Below are 21,632 nucleotides of genomic sequence, written 5' to 3' on the forward strand. Positions count from 1 at the left end.
TTACTTATTGCTCTGTATTTGGGATAATAAATTCTTTAGTTTATCAGTAGCTTGTGGCTTCCACGGCATGTTCTTTGAACAGTTTGCCTTCAGATACATTCCCTCTCTCTCTTCTGAACAATAAATTAGCATTCTTTTTTTTTAAAGGAAAAGAGGGGAAAAAGAGGATACATAACAATTTTTTTCAAAGCAAAGAGAAAAATGCAACATATTTTTGACATATATCTTAAAATAATATGAGGATAACTTTCTCTGCATGTTAGATGACTATGCATAAATAATAAAGGACATTATGTTATTTACAGTGTTACACGATAAACTAAGAGACCCTCTTTTAACACATAATCCATAAAGACAGTAAATGATGAAGAAAACATCCAAGTATGTACAAGATGCATTTACAGTAGAGCAGAGAATTACAAATGATGATATGTGGCCGTTTTCTTTGTCTGCTTTTCTCTGCAGCATTTCATAGGTACTGTTTTTTTTATCGGAAGTAAGTCCAAGTTGTTGGTATGTAGCCACGCTGCAGGACTGAGAAGCGGCTTTGCTTACGTTCAACTGCCGGAGATGTGTCCATTGAGGGAACACAAGTTTGCTATCCGGGATGCACAAGTAACTGCTTGTGATGTGTGTGACGATACAGTGGCTGGAGAGAAGCAGGGAGATGCAGGGTTGTTTTGGAGGACTGGAAAGAGAAGGAGATTCACTGTTTTCCTGATAAAGTCAGTGATTTTTCTCTCAGTCCAGAGGGTGTTGAGGTGGCTCAGTTGAGGAAGGGAATCACTGAGCCAAGAGGAAGGACTAAGTTTTTCACTGGTGAAAATGGGCTTGTGTGCTGCTGTACTGATTAACACCAGCTAAACAGGCAAGCTGTGCCAGGTTGTGCACAGCATCTTCCAACTATGCACCCTTGAAGGGAGCCTTTTAATCATGGAGAATTTCCGCATATAAACACACACACACACACACATACACACATACACTCATACACACAGAGAAAACCCACAGTCTAAGTTAAATAACATGGAAACCACGACAATTTGAACAACTTCACAGCCTCTGTAATACTTTACCCCTCTTCAAAGCACATTTCTCCTTGCCGTGATTCTCAGCCAAAGGTTGGCAAGGCTTACACAGTGCTGGCCCGAGGGTAAAGGCCCTAGCACAGAGGTCTGGGAAATGGAGCAATTATCCCCAATAGAGGAGCTGGCCTGTCCCTTATGGACTTTCTGGCTCTGCTCCCTACGTGCAGTTTGCTCCCTAGTGTCAAGCCCAGCACGGGCTGGCTGCAGCCTGTCAGCAGAGCCTGGGTCCATGTAAAGCTGCTGACTTTGGGATGAGGACTTGGCTGAAGCGGACGCCTATCATTCCCACAATATGCTAAAAGTAAGTGCAGAGGTGATGGGGCCACGTTCTGCTCCCAGTTCAGTGAGTGCCAAGCCAGGGAAACTCCTGTTACTCGCTGTTGCATGAATTGTATTGTAAGGCTGGGTTCTCCCCAAAGACCTAAGGGCTCAGGCTGCCAGATCCCCAATTATATTTCTTTGGTCTTAGGTCCATTTGAAGGCCCCAGCTTTCAAGCTAGCTTATACCCTATAGTGCACTACCATGTGTAGGGGAAGGAGTAGGAGCTTGGACACTACTTTGACTTCGAGGCACTGCAACAGGAGAGGTGTGACATTTTGCACTAGATCCAGGCTAAATAAATGTCACAGGTACAGCTCCAGACATACAGTGGCTCCTTCCTTTTCTATCGGCCCTCTATAGTCAATAACAGTTTCGGTAAATTCAAATAATTTACTCCACTTTGAAGTAAATTTTCTCTCCATCCTGTCTAGGTTATGACAGTCACCTCAATGTGAGCTGACCCCATGGGTGATCTATACTGGAGAAGATTACAAATGCCCTGGGCAATAATCTCTACTCTGCCACTAAGATGAGTGATTTTGGACAAATCATTTCTTTCTCTGCCATCCTTTTTCTGTCTTGTCTGTTTTATAGCATTCTGTAAGCATCTGAGATATAAGAGACCTTATTGAAAGGATGGATTTTTAAGAGCCTCTGGTAACTCAACAACACAAGTCTATTGTGGTCTGCAGCTGGTTAGGCATCAGGAAAGTCTACCTGGCCTTCTGTACTACTGGGCTGCAGGGTGACCGGGGAAGTATGCATGGGACTGCATATAAACAGACTTGATTAAAGACGTGAAAATGAGTGTATGATATCTGGAATTTAAACAGAGCTCTTGTTTTGATGTTGAGGGAATGCAAAAGCAAGGTTTAGTCAAGTACATGCCACCTAGGGGGAAATGGCAAACAGGGACTTGAGTCCTGGCAGTATGTAGATGACAAACTGCAGTCTCCCAGAGGCTTCTCAAATAAGCAGTGCTGTTTCAGGCATTATGTAGGCCAAAGCTGAGCTAGCCAGTCTTTGGCTTCCTACACAGACATCCTAGCTTCCAACTTTGTCATCATTTTCTTCCCTTTCTAAAGTTTTTTTTTTTTTTTTTCCTGCTGGTTCTGATGGTCAAATAAACTCCTCCACACTTTTATTAGCATAATATGGTTGGTCTATACAGTGACCAACTCACTGATTTTCATCACCCTGATAAATAGCTTCATTTACTAGACTTTGCCACTAGCACTCAAATCTATAGAACACCTTGTTCAGCAAAACCCTTAAGCACATGCCTAACTTTACGCATACCCGCCATGTGTCAATGGGAGTCTAGCACATGCTGAAGATAAGTTTTGCTGGAATTAACATAAGCATATGCTCAAACAATTTACTGAGTCAAGACCTTAGCTCCTCTGGTTTACATCTGACAAAATTTCCTTGACTTATTTCTCTTCATTTAACTGGGACCAGAACGTGGCCCAAAGGATGAGTGTAGTTTGGCTGAAATTTCTCTTGACATGGCTCTTATTTAGAGTCCAGTAATACCTGTAGAACATATGTTCTCATTTTCAGAATCCCCAGAGTCCAGGCAAAACATTTGTTTTCCACATCAATCCTGAGTCTGTGTTGTGCCAACTGAACATACAACAAAAATCAAACGAAGAGAAGAGGCAGAGTGACCCTGACTAAACTGATAGGAATTCAGTGCAAAAGAGGCCATTTGCTTCTATCTGAAAGGGTGCAACCGTTCCAGCACTGACAGCACTTTGTCCATTGCCAGTCCAAGACTCTAAGGCCATCACTGGTCATATGAACATCCGTAGCAGATACCAGTGCACAGTACGGCTGTAACCCTCATGGTGTGCTTGCCTTCATAAAAGGGCTTTGCATCAGCCTTGCCTCCCCTCCCCCCAAATAGTTGAACCAATAAAGGCAACTAGAAATGAACTCCATACTTCTGCTATGTCCTTCCTACTGTTTACACTTTTTAACCATTCAGCAAATCAGTTCTTCCCTAAAAGTCACTTCTGTGTCCAGGAATGGCTCTTACTACTGTAACAGCAACGCTAACAAGTTATTGCTAGAAGCTTGTCAGGGTTCTTTTTTTGAGGAGGGGAAGAAAGGGGAGAAAATTGAGGGGAAACAAAAGGATAAATAATCTGTTAAAAATCAACATTAAAAATAGAGGTGAAAACTGATTGCACTTTTATTAGTGGCATTTGTTTTCCAGCTAGATCTCTTCCTTGTTTGGTTACAGATATCTGCTATAATATTTGCCCCATTAACTTAAACTAATAGAAATCTTTTTTTTTTTTTTTTTTTTTTTTTTTTAATAGAGTATTGGGTTCAAAGCCTCAGCTAACCTGAACCCATTTCCTAAGGGATAACTAGAACAATTAATATCTGGAAAATAATGAAATGACAGCTCCTAGTGAGTATAAGCTGACCTCTGATTAATAATATATTTGGTTTAAAATCACAGTATTACTTTCTTTCTATAAGTAACATTATTTAATGCAGGTTTTTGTTATCCTGCTGTAATTAATAGTAGCATGCTGCTTTATCTACTTTTATCCCCGTGCTCAATGAAGCAAACCTTTCGGCTGGCATAGAGCAGACAAAACTCATTTCATATACGAAAAGCAAATAAAACTTCTTATAGAAGAAAACAGTTTTTTGTTTTTTGTTTTTTGTTTTTTTTAGTTTTTGTGGTTTTTTTGGTATTTTTGTGTTTTTTTCTGGTGAGGTGGGTAGGGTGGGAATGCCATTACAGGGCTTTTTGATTTGGGAATTCTACTACAAGCAAATAGAGGGACTTCTGCAATTCTTGCAAATCATACATCCAGTCATTATAATGCAGTGCACAAAAAAGCCAGCACAACTGAAGGTTAGAAGGTTTTGCAAAATACTATGGGACAGCAATCATTGTAACTGTACAAAACTTGCTCTCAACATAACGTAACATAAAGGCACCATTGATATCTTTCTCCATTTTTGAAATACTGTAAAAAATTGCTACATATGGCACATAACACATTTGTACATACATATATTTAATTTATAAAAGTTTTTTTTTTTCCTCTCCTGTTTTCTATCAGCGGAATTGCTAAAATAAAATAAATTGTTTAATTTAAAGGTGGAATACTTCATTATATAAAATAAAGTTTTACATGTGAATCTATGTGTTTTGTTTTATACAGCGATAGGGTCTTGGTTAGCTATTACACTGGACAACCTTGCTTGCAACTCTTCCGGTGTGGAGAAGCGATTCACCGGGTTAGTCCTGCTCTCAGCCAGCCGGTACGCGGTGGCCGGCTCCAGACTGGCGGCCATGGGGTTCTGTATGCTCAGGAAAGGTGTATCCTCGCCTATTCTCTCGTCTTCTGTCTCACTCTCTGAGCTACTGCTCTCAGAGCTTGTGTCGGAGCCCATTTCCACTCTGCTGGAAATATGGCCATTGGGCTTTGTTCTTTTTACCCTCCGGCTGTTGGTGAGTTTCTTTGGAGGCTCCTGTGCTGGTTCGTACTCCTGCGTTGTCTCGTACTCCTCGTCCTCCACGATCCGCAGAGGGCTGGGTGGCAGGCTGCTGCTCTCGTGGGCAGGATTGTGGTGGAAGGAGTTGAACTGCTGAAGGTGGTGGTCATACTTCTCCCGTAGCCGCGGTGGGGTCACCAGGAGCAGCGGGCGCTCCTCTTCCACGAAAGGACTTACCGCCATTGAAGGGACGGACACGGTCAAGCTGGAAACCGGTGGAGACATTTCGGAAGGGGGGGTCTTGGGAGAAGTCGGCGTGTGGAAATCTTCAGGCGACATGCGAGCTGGTGTGGTCATAGCTGAGACATACCTGGAGAAAAGAGACAAAAAGGGGTTGCAGACACGTAGGTGGTGACACATAAACATGGTTGCTCGTGTGGGCTGTGAACGAAAGAGACAGAGGTCTCTCTTAGGATCCCCAGCATTCTCACTGAAGATGGTAACCTCCAGATAAACATTCTTGCTATTATGAGTACTATGGCATGTGAACCTATAAAACCACTAACTTCTGGGACTCTGGGGTAAAAAGTTTGAGAGCGCGAGGAGCATGGCAAACCCACCCAGTCAATTTCCCTGGGAAGAGCCAGGGAGATGGTTATTTGCCAGAATCATTTACTGGAATTAATCCAGGAAGGGGATTCAGAGATTGGAGGGCAGACAGAAACAAAAGGCATTTGCAAGTATTTTCTCACAAGGAAAACGGCTGCAGTGCTTCAGGCAGTATTTGCCCAGAACCAGGGGCACACACCAGCAAACAGGAGGAAAGGAAAGGAAGGGAACCAAAGGACAGTCGTTGTGGGGCTTCACCCCCTTCCAGCAACTAGGCTGTCCCAGGCTAAGGGAAAAAAGCAAACCTTTTGTCCAGAAAAGCTAGGGCTAGATTCTGCCAACTTTAATCACCGTGGGGTAGCTGGAGAAGGATTCGCAGTATTGTCCCAACGGGTTTGTACTGCTCCATGCCTTGGAGGCTAGTGGTCTTGGCTGTTAGGCCTCTCTGCAAAGAAGCATGATTGCTCCGTACTGAGCCTGAGGCATGCCCAGGGATCCAGTGTGTGCACCAGGAGGTTAAATAACAGAGGTGGACCCCCGACACTAAAACACATGGGGCTGGGTTTTCAAAAGCAGCTGGAAATTCCTTCCCTGGAGAGTTGCGATAAGCCTTGCACCTGCCTGAGCGCTTGTTAAATCATCTCCACACTGCAGCTACCGTCTTACAACACTGTTCTTGTCTTGAAACAACATGAAATACACCATTTTGAAATGCCAGCTTTTGCTTCAGTGCAATATGATCCTTTTAAGTTTTTCTTCAGGTTTTGCAGGATTAAAATTATTATTATTATTATTAGCACTGTTATTATTACTGGCATCATTACATATTGGCACGGGTTTCCTTGCCTGTTCTGCTGGGGACCAGGATCCAAGCTCCAGCCAGAATGCTCTGGCCATAGTTTCACTTCATAAACCTAAATATGAAGCATAATCCGTCCTCCTGTGGGAACAAGTGCTGACGCAGAGGACTGTCTAGCTTCTCTCTGCAAAATTTGCCCCGATTTCTTCACAATTCTTTGTGGGAAGAGTAGTGGTTGAAGGTGATTTTTGAAAGAGGAGCTCAGGTGCCATCACAGAGCTTTTCTCAGGGGAAGAGGACAAAAAATGTGAGACTCTCAGCTGGTTTGAATCAGTGCAGCTCTGTGAGATGCTGTGAAGTCATGCTGTTTCCTGCAGGGTAGGGTCTGCCTGAAAACCTTTGGTCAAAGGCACAGTGCCCGACACGACATTTTGCATAGCTTGGTTTTGTTTTCCCTCTTATCCAAAGTTCACCTACTTGAATTTCAGCCGTGTCCAAATTTAAAATCTTTCCAAGCTCTCACACAATGAGAGCCCCGATGGGACATGCTATATGGCTATGGTTGATGAAGTTATTTAGTTTTTCATTACTGATTAATTTATCTGAGTCTGAAATTACCAAAAAATCCTGAATCTGAATTTCTTATCCAACTTTGGTTGACTCAGTTCCACATATTCCTCTTGACTGAAACAGAGTTATCAGATAAGAGAGAGACAAGGACAGATCCTGAACTGACATGATGTAAGGTAAAATGGTTTCAGAAGAGGTACATAGATTTACAGCAACTGAGGAATAGGAAAAAAAAAAATCCTGGAGTTATGCATGAGAATTAATCAAACTAGTCACCAGTGAGCAAACGTGTATTGATAGGCCTGTGCATTGAATGAATGAAATCTTTTTTTTTTTTTAGTTTTTCCTTACATTAGTGACCTTTTCATCTTTTTAAGTTGCTGAGAACTGAAACCTTTCTACTTCCGCAGCTGATACAGCAACAGACTTAGGTTTTCTTGACACCCTGGAGTTCAGCTAACCTCATTCAGTTAAGGCACTAAGCTCGCTGAACGTGTTCAGTGTTCTTTGCAGATTCTCTTCCGTCACAGTAAAAGTATTCATACTGGGGCATTCTGCATTTACATATTTCTGGTGTATTGCCACACACCGTAAAGGGATAGTGTTAACCAGCTACTGTCTATGAGCTGAGGCACAGGAGCTGAACACGCGCATCTCTATCCCAAGCCTATCCCAAAGGGAACTTTAAAAAGCGACAGTTTTAATTGTCTTCATGGCAAACGAGGTGAACCGTGCTGGTGCAGCGAAAGGGGCTCAGAGTGTACCCACACTCTGTTGACAGGCATTAGCTAGTTACATGCTGCCAACTTCATCATATAACCCAGCCTTTCACAGCAGAGGTGGTGTTTATGAGCTTCTCTGCTGCAAGATGGCCAAGGACTAGCAAAAATATAGGTGTCTCCACTCATGTCATGGGTTCCAATGGAGGGATGCAACAACAGAGCCTGTCTGTTAGTGTCTACTCCGATTTTATTTCAAAATTTTGAGGGATTTCAGAGGACTGGAGTGATTTCAGACATGTGGAGGAAACGCAGCCTTGATTTACTAATTCACTGCACAGCAACATTTGATTGCTTCAGGAAATCATTTGTTAGCTTGCACATTCTTTTATGTTTCAGAGTCATTTTTAGTTGCAAATAACTCTCATTTTCTCCCTTATATACACAGGCATACACACAATCCATCTCTAAGAAATAATCTGCCATGTATTTCCTGCATGCTAAAAATGGATGAAGCCTAATTTAATGCCCAGGGAAATATCTTCTGTATTCTGTATTCTGAATCTCAGGCACAGGCTAAGCCATCAGTGCCTGGTGAATTATTGCAGAAATGCTGCTGTTTCTCCTCTGTAATGTAATCTTCAAGAAATGCAATAATTTGCAAAATGCCTTCTTCTAATTGAAATGGAAAGGCACACATTCCTCTTTCCCCCCTAAAATACACATAGCTTATATCATAATGCTGCTTAGGGTATTCAAGGCAATTCAGAAGGACTGAGCAAACGATCTTTGCTCCTCACACACAGACCCCCAAATATACTGAGGTATAATACATGTTATCTGCAGGAGCGTGGCAGTGCAATCCACATGGTTCCCAGGCAGGAGACAATGCAATATTTACTGCTATAGGGCCTGATCCAGCAAAGCACTTAAGTACATGCTGAGTTTTACCCATATGAGTAATCACACTGTTTTCAATGGGACTACTCACATGATTAAAAGTTAATCATGTGTTTAAGTGCTCTGCTGGATTGGGGCCATGGCTGTTTATGTCATGTGAGCCACATTTCCTGAAAATTAAATTCCATGGTAAATTACAGATGCTTTTTCACAAGAAACCTACAGTAAGAAGAGAGCTGGATTCATGATGCTTAGCATAGTCCCACCATGCTTAGAGAGCTCACAGCCATGGTTCATTGCCCTGCTGATATGCAATTCTTTGTGTAGCGGAGGGAACACCATATAAATGGCTTCTGCTCCACTTGCGCAGTCATTTTTCTTGAAACCAATGGTATGTCTTCTATACCACTCAGTCTCCCTGGGGCTTGTCTGGCTATATTTTTGATGTCACGGACTTCCCACAAGATAAAACCCCTTGCAGTTTCACAGTGCTCAAAGAACTGATCCAGTAATGGTTTGTCTTCTCCTTCTGATTGTTGAAATCAAAACTCTAGGCTGTGTTTTTATCTCAAAAGCATGGGATGGCCCCAGAGTAGCAAAATAAAGACTGAGAACATTTGAAGAGCGTTTTGATGCTGAGAAGCCTTTTCCAGTCAAAGTTTTCTTTCAACTGATCTATTTCAAGGCACACCTTAGGTATTAATGAACCAATCTTTTCTGAGAAAAAATTACTTTGCTGGAAAACTTCCAGCCGGTTTTGTTTGTAATTACTCTTGATTTAATAATGCCCTGGCTTCTTCTGGCTTGCAAATTGTGTACTTTACAGTGAAAATTTCTGACAAGTGACTCTTGGTGGACCTTATCCAAATGTGACCTGCTGCCTGCAAGGATTAAGTCCGGAAGAGGCAGGAAGGGAAGACGTGTTTGGTAGGCTTTAAACTACTGTTTACGCATGAGGAGAGGTAAGCCCTGCATGCACAGCATTACTAGCTTTCCTCCTGTAGTCCCGACCCACTGGGATGCACCCTGAAACCATTGGAAAGCACCTGGCCTCACCAGCCCGCGGCAATCAAGTGGTTGCAGTACCTTTCGCTGTGGGGAGAGTCTCGGTAGGAGTCGGGGGTCTCTCTCGCATGCCGGAGGAAGCTGTTGCTCTCCCGCGGCCCGCCAATGCCGTTGAGGCGTCCCCGGGGCCCCGCGGGGCTGGCGCGACGGCTGTTCTCCATGGAGGAGCTCGCCAGCACGGAGCGGCTTTCGGACAGGATGCTCTCGGTGTGGCCGTTACTCCAACTGGAGAAGGAGAAAAAGGGAGGAGAGCATGAGAGGGTGGTTTCGTTGTAAATGCGAACCAGGAGAATGCAGACTAGCAGTTTAGAAGAAGTTTAGAAGAAACTTTTAGATGAAACTAGAAGTTTACGCAGGGAGAGCAATGGCTCTATTGCAGCTTGGGATGCACAACGTAACCCTGGTGTTGGCAACTGGGGCTCCAGAGTTTTGTGGGTTGTATGAACCCAAGTGCAGCAAGATGATTATGCATGTGTGGATAAAGGGAAGGAGAAGGAGGGTTTCCAGCCATGAGGAATGAAGACCACTCTTTAAAACAAAGGGCTTGTCACAGAAAATTCATACCAAAATTCACAACTAAAATTCATACTAATTCACACTAAAATTCATACTAAAATTCACAGTATCAGTATTGGCATGTCATTCAGCAAACAAAGCTCTTTTCAAATTCCTGGAAAGATAATTAGTTAGATGACATGACGTCAAGTACCATCGGTCTTAAAATTAAAACCTTACGAAAGGGAGCATATATGTTCTGGGTTTGTCTTTTTACACATTTTTTCTGCTTGTGCAGCAACAACAGAACGGACACTGCAGGTGCTGTTTGTGTCCCCACTCCAGTACCTGTGGCTGGGTGTCTGGGTGACTGTCGTGGAGTGATGCGTGGTTGAGGTGTAGTGGCTTGTGGAAAACGAGGTCTCTGTTTCTCGCTCAACGGCCTGCTCGCTGGAGATTACATTTTTTGAAACGTACTGCTGAAAAAATAACCAGACAAATCTCAGGTTTACTGGCTGGAATTCACAGCACATCTGCAGACATATTTCTTTTTGTTTGTTCCTTTCACAAAGACTGTTTTTTACAGACACCAAAGCACACGTTTTGTCACCCAAATACACTTTAGCACATTCAGATACACCTCTGTGTACACATCCTCTCTAAACTGAAAACAGGAGGAAACAAATGAGGAAATTAGTGAAGGGCTGCATCCCAACCATGCTATAAACAACATGCCTGTGTTACAAGAAAATGAGAAGTCCTCATGGACAGAGACTTGGAAAGGCAACCCACCCATTGCTACCAGATACACCAAAAATACTATTCTCTGATGGAAAACACAGCGGTAGTCAATTAATTCATTTGTTCATTGCACTGTAAGAATCTGGGCAGGAAATGGCTATTTTCAGTGCCAAGGAATACCATGTCACTTGGCTGCTCCACCAGGGTAGACCTATTCTTCAGCTTTTAGGGGACAGTCTGCAGAGCAGCCCAAAAGCCTTGTGCAGATGGTGCTGGAGAGGTGCAGCATCCAACCTCCTGCACAGGTTTTCCCTGAGGTCTCCACCGATCTCAGCAGAAATGCTGTTTGCTGGTGGGCCTCTCTGTTCTCCTCAGCAGGGACGCTTGGTTTCCCTGCTTTTAACACCCTGACTATGCATTTAGGTCTTTTAAGGGGAAATGCTGGAAGTTGAGCTCTTCTGAAAATGTGTCTTGGTCTTAACCAAGGGCAGCGGGAGCGTTGCCATTGACTTCTTGGAGCCAGGGCTCACCCTGCACTGAGCTGTCACTAATATTTACAGTGATGCTGAAGCAGGAGAGCAGGGGCAGGTGGAGGCTGCAGGAAGCCGACTTTCTCTCCGGACATCGGGCTTCTATGGGGACGGCTGGAAAGAAGTGGCTGTGCACAGGGTAAACCCTGACCTCTCTCAGAGAGGCCGGTGCAAGCTATGAATAGGAGTCTGCTTGGCGCTTTGCTCTGACAAATGGCTGGAGGGATGCTGGTGGAGTATCTGCCCCAGTCCCATCTCATCAGCCAAACACACATCCTGTGCTATTATCCAAATGAGGTTTTCATCCAGGCTTTTACTCCCGAAGCTTCCTTTTTTTTAAACTCCTTGTTACTTTTCCTCTCATACTGCGGCAGCAGCATTTTGGTTCGTGGCACCTAACTCCTTTGCCTTCCTTGTATAATAAGTTCCATACTGTCATTCCTGTTTTGGATGAGAAACTTGTTTTTGAGGACTACAGGAGTAGGGATTACAGTGAACACTGTTCCCTGGGTGCTCATGGCGTCTGGGAGCTTGAAGCACGAGTTCATAGCGTCATGCTCCAGATCAAGGGTGGCCTGCTCTACTCACCAGCCATCAAGCCAGGAACAGTAGGAAGAATAAGACAATATGTGTTTGAAGTAAATGATCCCTATGCACACCCTCAGCCCTACCGTAGTGCTGTTACTCAAGCTTTTCTGAGGCATTTTTGTTGCTTCTGGTGTCCTAGGCCCACAGGCTCAGCTGCAGTACTGCTGCATGCACCAGTAAACTGACCATCCGCGGAAACATTTCTCATTTTACTGCATGTTTATAGCTTAACTTCTGAATGTTTCTGGGTGGAGAAAGCCAAGAGATGCCAGTCACCAGTCTGCAGCAGTTACAAATTTAAAAGCTGTGGGACAAGTTTTACTATGGCATGAGCAATCTAGCCTGAAATACGGGCAGTAAAACCTACATTGACCAGCTGGACGTTATCTGGCGGTGGGTTGGGGTGGTGTGGACCATTGGCCATGTTCACCATGTTGTTCCTTTCTGAGCGCAGGCTCTGCCGAAGGCGGTCATGCAACTTCTTCCTCTGCTTCCTGCAAATGAAATACAGATATGGTTTTAATGGATAAAAGGAAAGCAGCTGCACCTTCCAGCATGATGACGATGATGAAGATGATGATAACAATAATATAAAAGCTCTCTATTGCCAACACTTTCCCCACTGCTGCAAGATCTCAGAGTAACGCCTAACACCTCAGATCTAATTGCAGCTGGGGCTGTGGGGACCTGCAGAGGGGGAAAGATGTGTGGGAACCCTTCCAAGAGTCAGCAGGCCACAGAGGGACATGAAAAAGTGTGAGGAAGAAGAAAGCCATTTCCAAACTGCACTCCATCTCAGGAGGAGTGCTTTTCTGCATTCAAAAGGAAAAGGGGCAGGGATTTTAACTCAATCACCCTGCCACCCTTACCAAGGCCAAGGTCACATTTTTGACAGCCCACTAGATTATGCTTATTTCCATTCTCCATGTGGAGCTGCTGCTGCTTACAGCTAAGCAGACAGTCATGCAGAATAGAGCAGCTTCATCTTCTTAGAGCTTGCATATGGTCATCCAAAAATGTAGCATGTGCATATTTGACAGCTTTCAGCCTTTTTTTGTTCTGCAGGCAGGGCAAGACATTTGTTAATCACAAAGCCACTAGGGCTAGAGCCCTCTGAGATACTGCAGCTAGACACTTTTTGTGGAATTCGTCCCCTGTGGCAGTAGTGCACTCCAGAGCTTCAGCTTCCATTTAAAAATGTTAAAGAAGACAAGGCAGCAAAGTCTCGGAAGTCCGAAGTGAGTGAGTGTGCGAGGTATGCCTGAGTCTGCAGGCTGCCTGGCAGGTCTGAAAGGTTTCCTTACCGCAGCATCAGATTAACTCTGGAACCGAATGATTGCCAGATGGATGTCAGGGCTGTTAATGCATAGCAGACCCACCCATCTTCCATGCTAATGCCATGGTCTGTGGCTGATGTGGATACTTCTTCTTGTGCCCAGACCTCAACTGCTCCTTCCCCATTTGCTAATCCTTCCGGGTCTCCTCAGGAGAACTTTTTAGGAAATCATTATGAGCTGTCAGCAACAAAGTTTGCAGTCTACTAAAACCTGAAACTGTGGAAGCCATGCAGAATGCACTAGATTTAACATCAGAATAAATCTCTGTGGACAGTGCTATTCAGTTTCAGACTTAATTTATCAATATTCCCCAGTTTTGTCTGATTATACTGGAAAATGTCCACCATCCTACCACAGAATCCAAGGAAACAAAAGGAGGACACAGGCTCCAATGCACTGCAGAGTGCGTATGACCTTGGCTGTGGCAAGAGCTAATGCACACACAGTCCCTAAGCTGTATGCAGAAATGCAGATATTTTTGGCAGGATAGGACACTGTAGGATATAACCATTTTCAATCCCATTCTGAACTCAGGGGGACTATTTCAGGCTTGCCAAAATGGAGAGGGGAGGGAGAACTACAAAAATGTTGAAGCTCGATAGCCAGGGAAGCTTAAAGACAAAGAAAACACTGCTCGACACACTGCATTTTTACACTGTATGTGTGTGTGCTTGGACAGTGGAAGACAGTTAATTCATTTGACTCCACGTGAATGGTATTAGCATACACTGCTGCCATGAGACTGCTGCTGTCCCAGTGGGAGGCAGTCCCTGGTCTGTGTGGGCTTTGTCTTTGGAGAACAACCGAGCTACAGCTAGTCAGCCATCATGTTAGACACACAAAGTTCATCATCTATGGGCCTGAAAGCCTAGTTATCTATTGCCTGGGAATCTGTCCCTAGGAATCCACATTACTTCTGATGTTCAATGATCCATATACTTGCATTTTCCATGCTTCCATGTGTGACATTTGTCCTCTAGCTGAAGGAAGTTAACTAAAAAAGGAAATTATTCCAGGACACTGAGAGGAAAGAATAATGGGAAAGATAACATGTACTTCACTTTTCCTGTGGAGTCTCTTTCTTAAGGTAATTGATTTGCAAATAAAACACTTCTGAATTAAGACTCAGTGTTAGAAGATGTTTTCTTAGCATTTGTTCAGCAGTATCTGTTGCAAGGAGACCCACAAGATCTAAGGCATTTCACGTTCTTTAGTGTGTTCTCCTCTGCCCATTGCAGGATTTCCCTGGGTTTCTGGGTTTTCCGCCAGCAGGAGGAAGGCACACCTGGAGAACACCTCTTGGACAGCAGTCTGGTATCACTGCTGCATTCGGAGGGCCATGAACTGGCAGCTCCCTTTCACTCTCACCAAATATGTTTGTTTGAGAACATTTTACCTCTGGCTGGCAATGATCCCTGAGGTCCTGGAGAAACCATGATAATGTGTCCATGCTCCTGGTGGATTCTAGGAGCACTTCATAAAAAAAAATGCACTGTATGCTTGCTGAAATTCATGGGGATCCCTTGACTGGTATCAGTGAACTTTGGATCAGGAAAGTTGTCGCCTAGCTGCCCTGGTTTGCCAGTTGTCATTTGCAAAAACAATAACTGACCTGTTTCTTCATTATTGTTTCAGTGGTTCCACCTCCCAGCAGACCACTGGCAGAAAGCTTGTGGCTGGGAGCAATGTGTGTGGCTAGAGGGGGGCAACTGCTGTGTGTCCCCCTGCCCACTGCATCAATTACTGGTGGGGCTTACAAGGAAAACCAATGACCCAATTGCAAATCAAGACCTGCGACAGTAAATCTACAGGTTTATACAAATGTGCAAGATTTATGGGAAGGTTTTCTTGTGTTTTGGTGGGGAGATTTATAAAAGCAGCCAGCACATTTGCCAGCACAAATCCTGCTGATGCTGTGTAGAATTTATGGTCCAAAATGCATTATCAATGTTTGAGAGTTGCCCCCAATAATTTATGGAGACGTCACAACATGCATGTAACCGCACATTTTTGCATTGGGAGCACTTTTCCACTCAGTTCTTCGGCCTTTGGTATATATTAACTCTTGCTGCTGTTAACCTTGCTCTCAAATACAAAACAACTAGGTTGATCCTTAAAATTTACTGCTGGTAGCAACATGATTCCAGTGTTGGAGTTTGCTCCCTCTCAGCTGGAGAAATCATGAACATATAATAAATGAAGAATTGCAAGTCAGTGAAATTCACTTGTTCTACACTCGAAAGGTGAGAAGCCTGCCAGATCTCTCTCTTATTTTTGCACTGCTGTTTGACATAGACACTTGTACCTGCCTGGCTCGGACAAAAGTATCTTAGCCATAGGTTTGTCTCTTTGATTCAAGTCTGGAGAAACCCAGATTACAACTTCATGCTCAGAGGAGTAAGACCTCCGGTCAACTGGGAAAGCCCTGACCAACGATCACAAATATAAAAAGGAAAAGAAAAGTTTACTTGGTTTTGCAGTAGGCCACCACACACATGATGCCAACTACTAGAAGAGCAATGCAAATGCCAGTTATGGTCAGCACCCGTTTCTGGTACAGTTCCTCAGCTTCTAGAAAGGGACAAAAACAGAGAAGGTCACAACATGGAGGACGGCTCGGCAAGACACACACAGTCAACATCTGGCATGCTACATACCATGGCACAGATGCACGCAGTCATACCAAAACACAGCCATCACACTTCGGGCAAACTCAATTTTGACTGTGAGGAGAGCAGGACTATACCTTAAGCTCTTGACACAATACTGGGGACTAGTGAGCATCCGTACAAATAAAGTCAGAAGTAATCTGTTTTTTTTATGTTAACAAGAATAATATCTAAGAAACAACTGTACAGTTGACAAACACTCAGCATTTTCTGGAAATAAAAATGCAATGTACTAAAGTAATAACATGAGTTTGCAAACATTTTGGAAGTTTTTCTCTTGCAAAGACTGCTGGAATGAAGGCCAATTTTATGGGCCTTGAGATCAAATTATTTTCTAATTTTCTTCTTTTGGTTTGTTTTCATATCCAATGCCCCTTTTGCCCTCATGTCAATTTATATCTCAGTGGTCTTTACAGGAGAAATTTCAAAATATCCTTCTACATTTGAGACATGAGCTTGGCTTGTACTTATATCACCAATGGAAGTGAAACAAAGGTTTTGAGATCTGCTCATAAAAGTCAGACTGTTTCTCCAGTGCCCCACAAAAACACAGTGGTATCAACAACTAACAATGCCTTGTATCAGAGAAATGCTGGCTCTTTGCTTACGTCTCTTCATTTCTAGCAAAGGAAATGCTCTATCTAGAGTGGCAACTTGCTCGATGATGAGAACTTGCTACACAAGGCTGATCTCATTCATAAGAGATATTTCACTATAATAAAGAAGCCGGTAGTACCGGTAATGTTTGGATTGGAGCTACACTTGCATTCCAGCCTCGAACACACTCGGCAAAATCCGCCGCTGTGTGTTGTACTAGGGAAATGTTACATAAAGAGCACTGAACTGGAGACATGCTCTGTGTTGACACAAGAGTTAGCTAAACAAATGCTGACTTTCATTCCTGTTTTTAGGACAAAAATGGGTGTCTGGCTCGGGTTTTTCCTGTGTCTTGTTTTTGATTAAGTATACAGTCCAGTAAATTTGTCCTGGAGCAACCAGACTACAGGGTGTCATTAGGTTAGTGTGCAATATTGACCACAGCAGGAATACCAATAAGTGATCCAAAAAAAAAGATTAAATGTCGCATAGCTCCGCACTATCATGGGGGTAAATGCCAGCATGATTCCTCTTGGGAGGATCTAGATAGATGAATTACTGCTGTCTTGGCCCATCTCTGCTCACGTGAACATGAAAGGTTTATGGGGCAGACCGCCAGGAGGTACAGAGACCATCTCTGTGCACTGGGTGTTGCCCCTCACACATGTGCCATGAACCTCTGTCCAAGCTCAGGCACTTAAAGGGTTTGCTCTCCTAAAAGTTGTGGCACGGGGGCTCACAGAGAGCAAGCTGTGTTCAGGGGTGGGACTCGAACGCTGCCCTGCAGGTCCCCGCTCACATTTGTCTCTTCACTAAGTTCCCCTCCAGCCGTTGAGACACAAGGGAGGAGTGTCTGCACCCACCTCCACCTCCTTTCCTGGGAAAGAGGGACCCTCAGAGAGATTAAGACTGTGAGGAGGAAACGGATCTGACGTTCTCATCCACAGCTGAACCCAGGGTCTCTGATCAGCAAGGGGTTAAAACCCTGGAATTTGGGTGACTTGCCAGATTTTTTGGGTAATAAAGGTTGCTGTCTATCATAACTCCTAACATGGTAGTGAGGCTGCTGAAACTACTACTTCAGAAATATGGTGTCGAACACTGCAATTCACTCATGTGGAAAACCTGTTAATTAATTCAATAAATGGTTTGGCCAACTGTTCTTGCATGGCTATGAGCCAGTGCTGGTACTACCCAATACCCAGTGCTGAGATGTACAAAATATCACGTGGGTATGAGCCCTTCAAGATTTTCCAGTCTCAAAGTAGCTATTGCTGCCCAAGATTCAGGGCAAATGGAAAATCTTCCATGAAACAAACAAGTGAGTGAAAAGAAATCTTAATTTCTCTGATACAATGCACCTTACCCTTGAAAGAATTCTTCCTACAAGCCAACCCCACTGCAAACCAAAACACCAACAAACAGGTCATGAGCACCATCAGACAAAATTAATAGCTTTGATTATTAACAAGGGTTGGGGGGAGAAGAAGTGAGTTTGGTAAAACTAGGATGCTGCAAAAATGTATTAAAGAAAACAAAATATAACTCCAAGGACAGAAAGTCAAAAAAGGGAGGGAAGAAAGGGCAGAAACTTCAAACCAAATCAGGACAGAGAGAAAAAGAGAAAGGTGAAATACAGGGAACGACAAGGTCAAGGGTTGAGGAGTCAACTGCAGGCCTGGCACGACATGCATAATACTGGAAAAAAACAGAGTGAAGAAATGCTTGGGGATAAAGAAAAAGACTGAAGCGGAGTGTGAAGGGATTTCTCATACAGCATAACTCCTCACCTAGGCTAGTTAGTGGCACCTGGCCCCTTCCCATTTTGCCCCTTCTGAAAGCGCTTATTAGTTAGCCATGGAAATGGGGTATTATGAGGATGTCACAGGAAACAGGAGAATTGCGCTAAGCGGTTTCGGGGTAAATTTGGAATGCTTTGAACGTGTTGAGTTTTTTTTCTTTTTTCGGTCATGCTGTCAGCTGCTAGCTCGTGAAAGCAAAATGAATAAATAAACATCAACTCCTTTTTCTCCGACGGGGAGGGAGAGGAGGATGAGGAAGTCACGGCGGGAACGCCGCGTGGTGGTTAGGCTCAGCGTAACTTGCATCGGCCCCGGCAGGGTTACTACAGGCGGAGGATGGTACGAACGAGCCCAGTGCTAGCTGGTGGTCACCCGGCCAGCGCTGCGAGGGCCCTTAGGGCTTGCTGCTGGTCAGGTGTCTCTCCCAGACCGGTGTAACACTTGCAGAGCCAGTTAATGACATTTAGCAATGTAACACACACTGAGTTTAAAGTGCTCGTTAAACTAGCTTAGAAGAAATTAATAGCAGCCGTGGGGAAAAGCCCACAAAGAAATGTGTGTGCGGTGAGAATTTAGAAATCGTTTTCGCCTGTTATATATCAAAAATACTTTGAATACTTTTTTTTCCCTAGAGAATGATAGGAAAATTCACACCAACATGAGTCTTAAATCAAGATATTAAATCCCTCTATGTGCAGCCTTTCAAACATGCACATTATGTAATTAATTTCACATCACCCTAATTTATACATAATTGGTAATACATATGGTCTTTAATTTGCTCTATTTTAAAGTTTTTCTTCTTACAGTTGTCTGAGGACTTTTAAAACAATTTGTTTTCAAGAGGTAGTTGAAAATGCTTTAAAAAGTTCCATGCACAGTTACTGATGAATTTTGATATATAGAGCATAATTTCAAGACAGTTTTCTTAGGATTTTAATTTAATTCATTACATATTAATTTAGCCATGTGTCTTCTACTACAGTCTAGTACTTATGACCGAGAACTACTATTATCTTGCAATAATAATCCTAATACGCTGGGTTGTGACAGATTTTTTAAATTCAGATTTATGATGGGTGTTCTATAGTTCGCAGTTTAAGGTAATGCCATTTCATGTGGGCCTGTTCAATAAGTACATAAACCAACATGGTTTGCAAAGTATCAGTGGCTAGTTCTCCTCATCTGTCGATAATTTTAGGAAATTCCAAACTAAAACCGACCTGAATTCCTACAGTCAGCCTACTCAAGAGATGCATTATTTGTAGCCCTGATTACTGAATGTCTGTCAGGTAAGTGTAGCCTATTCATGAAGAGGATTTAAGCTCTTGTGTAAAAACGGTACCCACTGTCAGTGTTCTTGGCTGGGTGCAGTATGGACTTGTTGTTAGAAATAATGGACATACTTTCTGACTCGAGGATCTAGAGCCTGTCTGTAAGCTTCTACTTAAGTTCCTAAATGGCTTTCAGGCTTTCAGGTCAGTGCCAATTTGCATGCCTAGTAACATATATATATATATATATATATATATATATATATATATATGTATACCTTTTCCACATATGTATATGCATCTGCTTTAGCAACCTAGCTCTGGGTTTAGACATAAACCTTTGCTTGGAAACCAGGGCTCAAAACTGCAAAACTGCAGAATTTTAAGTGGCTTATCAGTTACAGGCTTATCAGTTTTTTTTTTTTATAGACACTGTTAGCCACTTTGCTTAATGCGTTCAGTAAGTGTTTCCAAAATCCAGCAATCCTAGAAGAAATTAGCAAAAGCAGATGTCAAAACTAGCTGAAATTACAACAGAGAAATGAATGTACAGTATGTTATGATTACTTCTGTAGTTCCTAGAACTCTTTTTTTTCTGGAATCTCCTGTCACTATTAGCATTCTAGTGAGCTGATTGCTGCTCACATTTTGACAAGGGTTGTTGTTATAGCTGTATGATCCCTTCTAAAGCATAAAGAAATTGGTTAGGAATTGAAAAGGGGTGGTGGAGAAAAAAAAAAAGTTTTTTATCTCTCAGGCTCTAAAATCTGCAGGCTAAAAGGAATGATTGGTCCATACCCATAAATTCAATCCCAAGATGCTCTGCCAATGCAGAAAGTTGACAAAAAAAGAAAGAAAAAGGAAAAAGTTTCAGAAAAGAGCAATACACTGTACTCAAAAAACAAATCACACATGAGTATTATGGCTATTCTGTGTCTGCACATGGAACAGGACACGGGGGGCATATGGTTATATGGGCAGTGCTCAAGTACGCCTCTGTAAGCTACGTGGCCAGAGCTTTTGAAAGGGTTGCACGCCAAAATATGTATGGGGTGTCTGAACAGGCACAATGCAGTGAAAACGCAGCGGGAACCATTAACCCTTAAAGATCTTACTGAGGTGAGTGGGGCCACGGCTCAAGGGCTCCGTATGAGACAGGTTTCCAGGCTGGACCACGGGAGCACGGGGGTGCTGTACGGGGAGAGGCGTCCCCACCCAAAAGGGTCGTGCATCCTCCTCCCGTGTCTGCTCCGGCTGCAGCCCCTTGCAGGGGCTCAACGCCGCCTCCGCCAGGCCCAGCGCCTAAACGAGCTTCTGCAGCTCATCCCGGCCATGGTGGACTCCATGGTTCAGGTGGACCACCTGAAGGGCCAGCAGTGCACCCACCGCGTGGTCAGCTAGGAGGGTCTCCCTGACAAATTGCACAGGGCCCGACTCCTGCCGAAATCCGCTTTCTCATCCCATGGATGGGGCCAACACCATGACCACGTTAGCTCTTGCTTTCTGTGTCCTTGTTTGCTGTGAATTTTAAATCCGGTCCTAATTTTCTGACCAGGTGGATTTTTAAGTAGTTTGTATGCATTGGGAATGCCAATTCTTTCCTGACAATCAGTAACATTTTAAGGGTTAAATAAGTTGGAATTCATCCAGATCTCTTCCTAAAAAGCCAGTATTACATGCCTACATGAACACTGCTAACAGTATACATTAGTTGCATAGAAAGCTTGGTTAAGTCTTAAATAAAATGAATGACATGCCCATGCATATATATTACTGTATTTATGCTTCCTTATAGGTAAGACTGCTAGCCTGGATGTAATTTAATTTTAGGGGAAGTCATTCATATCATGCAGTTTCTATTTCAAATAATTCAGTGGGAAACTAGAACTTAAAATGGGAATATATTTCGGCTAGAAGTCCTAAAAGAAAACATGCTGAAGAAACATGCCATGCTTATTCAAACCTAGACTCCATATAGCTCTTATTTATCTTTGCTATTAATAGCTACATTTCCTAGTCCTGATTAAAAGAAAGCAGAGTACCCCAACACTTTTCACTCTAT

General features: G+C 43.3%; 1 protein-coding gene across 1 annotated transcript in view; it reads right to left on the reverse strand.

Annotated features, from left to right (window-relative positions):
- Nucleotides 1-259: 259 nt before the first annotated feature.
- Nucleotides 260-21,632, reverse strand: part of NRG1 (neuregulin 1) — a 184,583-nt gene continuing 163,210 nt past the window's right edge. Inside the window, exons 8-12 of the mRNA XM_067316099.1 lie at nucleotides 15,697-15,799; nucleotides 12,259-12,385; nucleotides 10,381-10,511; nucleotides 9,559-9,762; nucleotides 260-5,245 (exon numbers count right to left, since the gene is read on the reverse strand). Of these exons, the coding sequence (XP_067172200.1) occupies nucleotides 4,594-5,245; nucleotides 9,559-9,762; nucleotides 10,381-10,511; nucleotides 12,259-12,385; nucleotides 15,697-15,799 (1,217 nt within the window). The 3' untranslated portion in view covers nucleotides 260-4,593. The remainder of the gene's footprint in view (nucleotides 5,246-9,558; nucleotides 9,763-10,380; nucleotides 10,512-12,258; nucleotides 12,386-15,696; nucleotides 15,800-21,632) is intronic.

Source organism: Apteryx mantelli, chromosome Z (genome assembly GCF_036417845.1).
Source record: "Apteryx mantelli isolate bAptMan1 chromosome Z, bAptMan1.hap1, whole genome shotgun sequence".
Classification (NCBI taxonomy): domain Eukaryota; kingdom Metazoa; phylum Chordata; class Aves; order Apterygiformes; family Apterygidae; genus Apteryx; species Apteryx mantelli.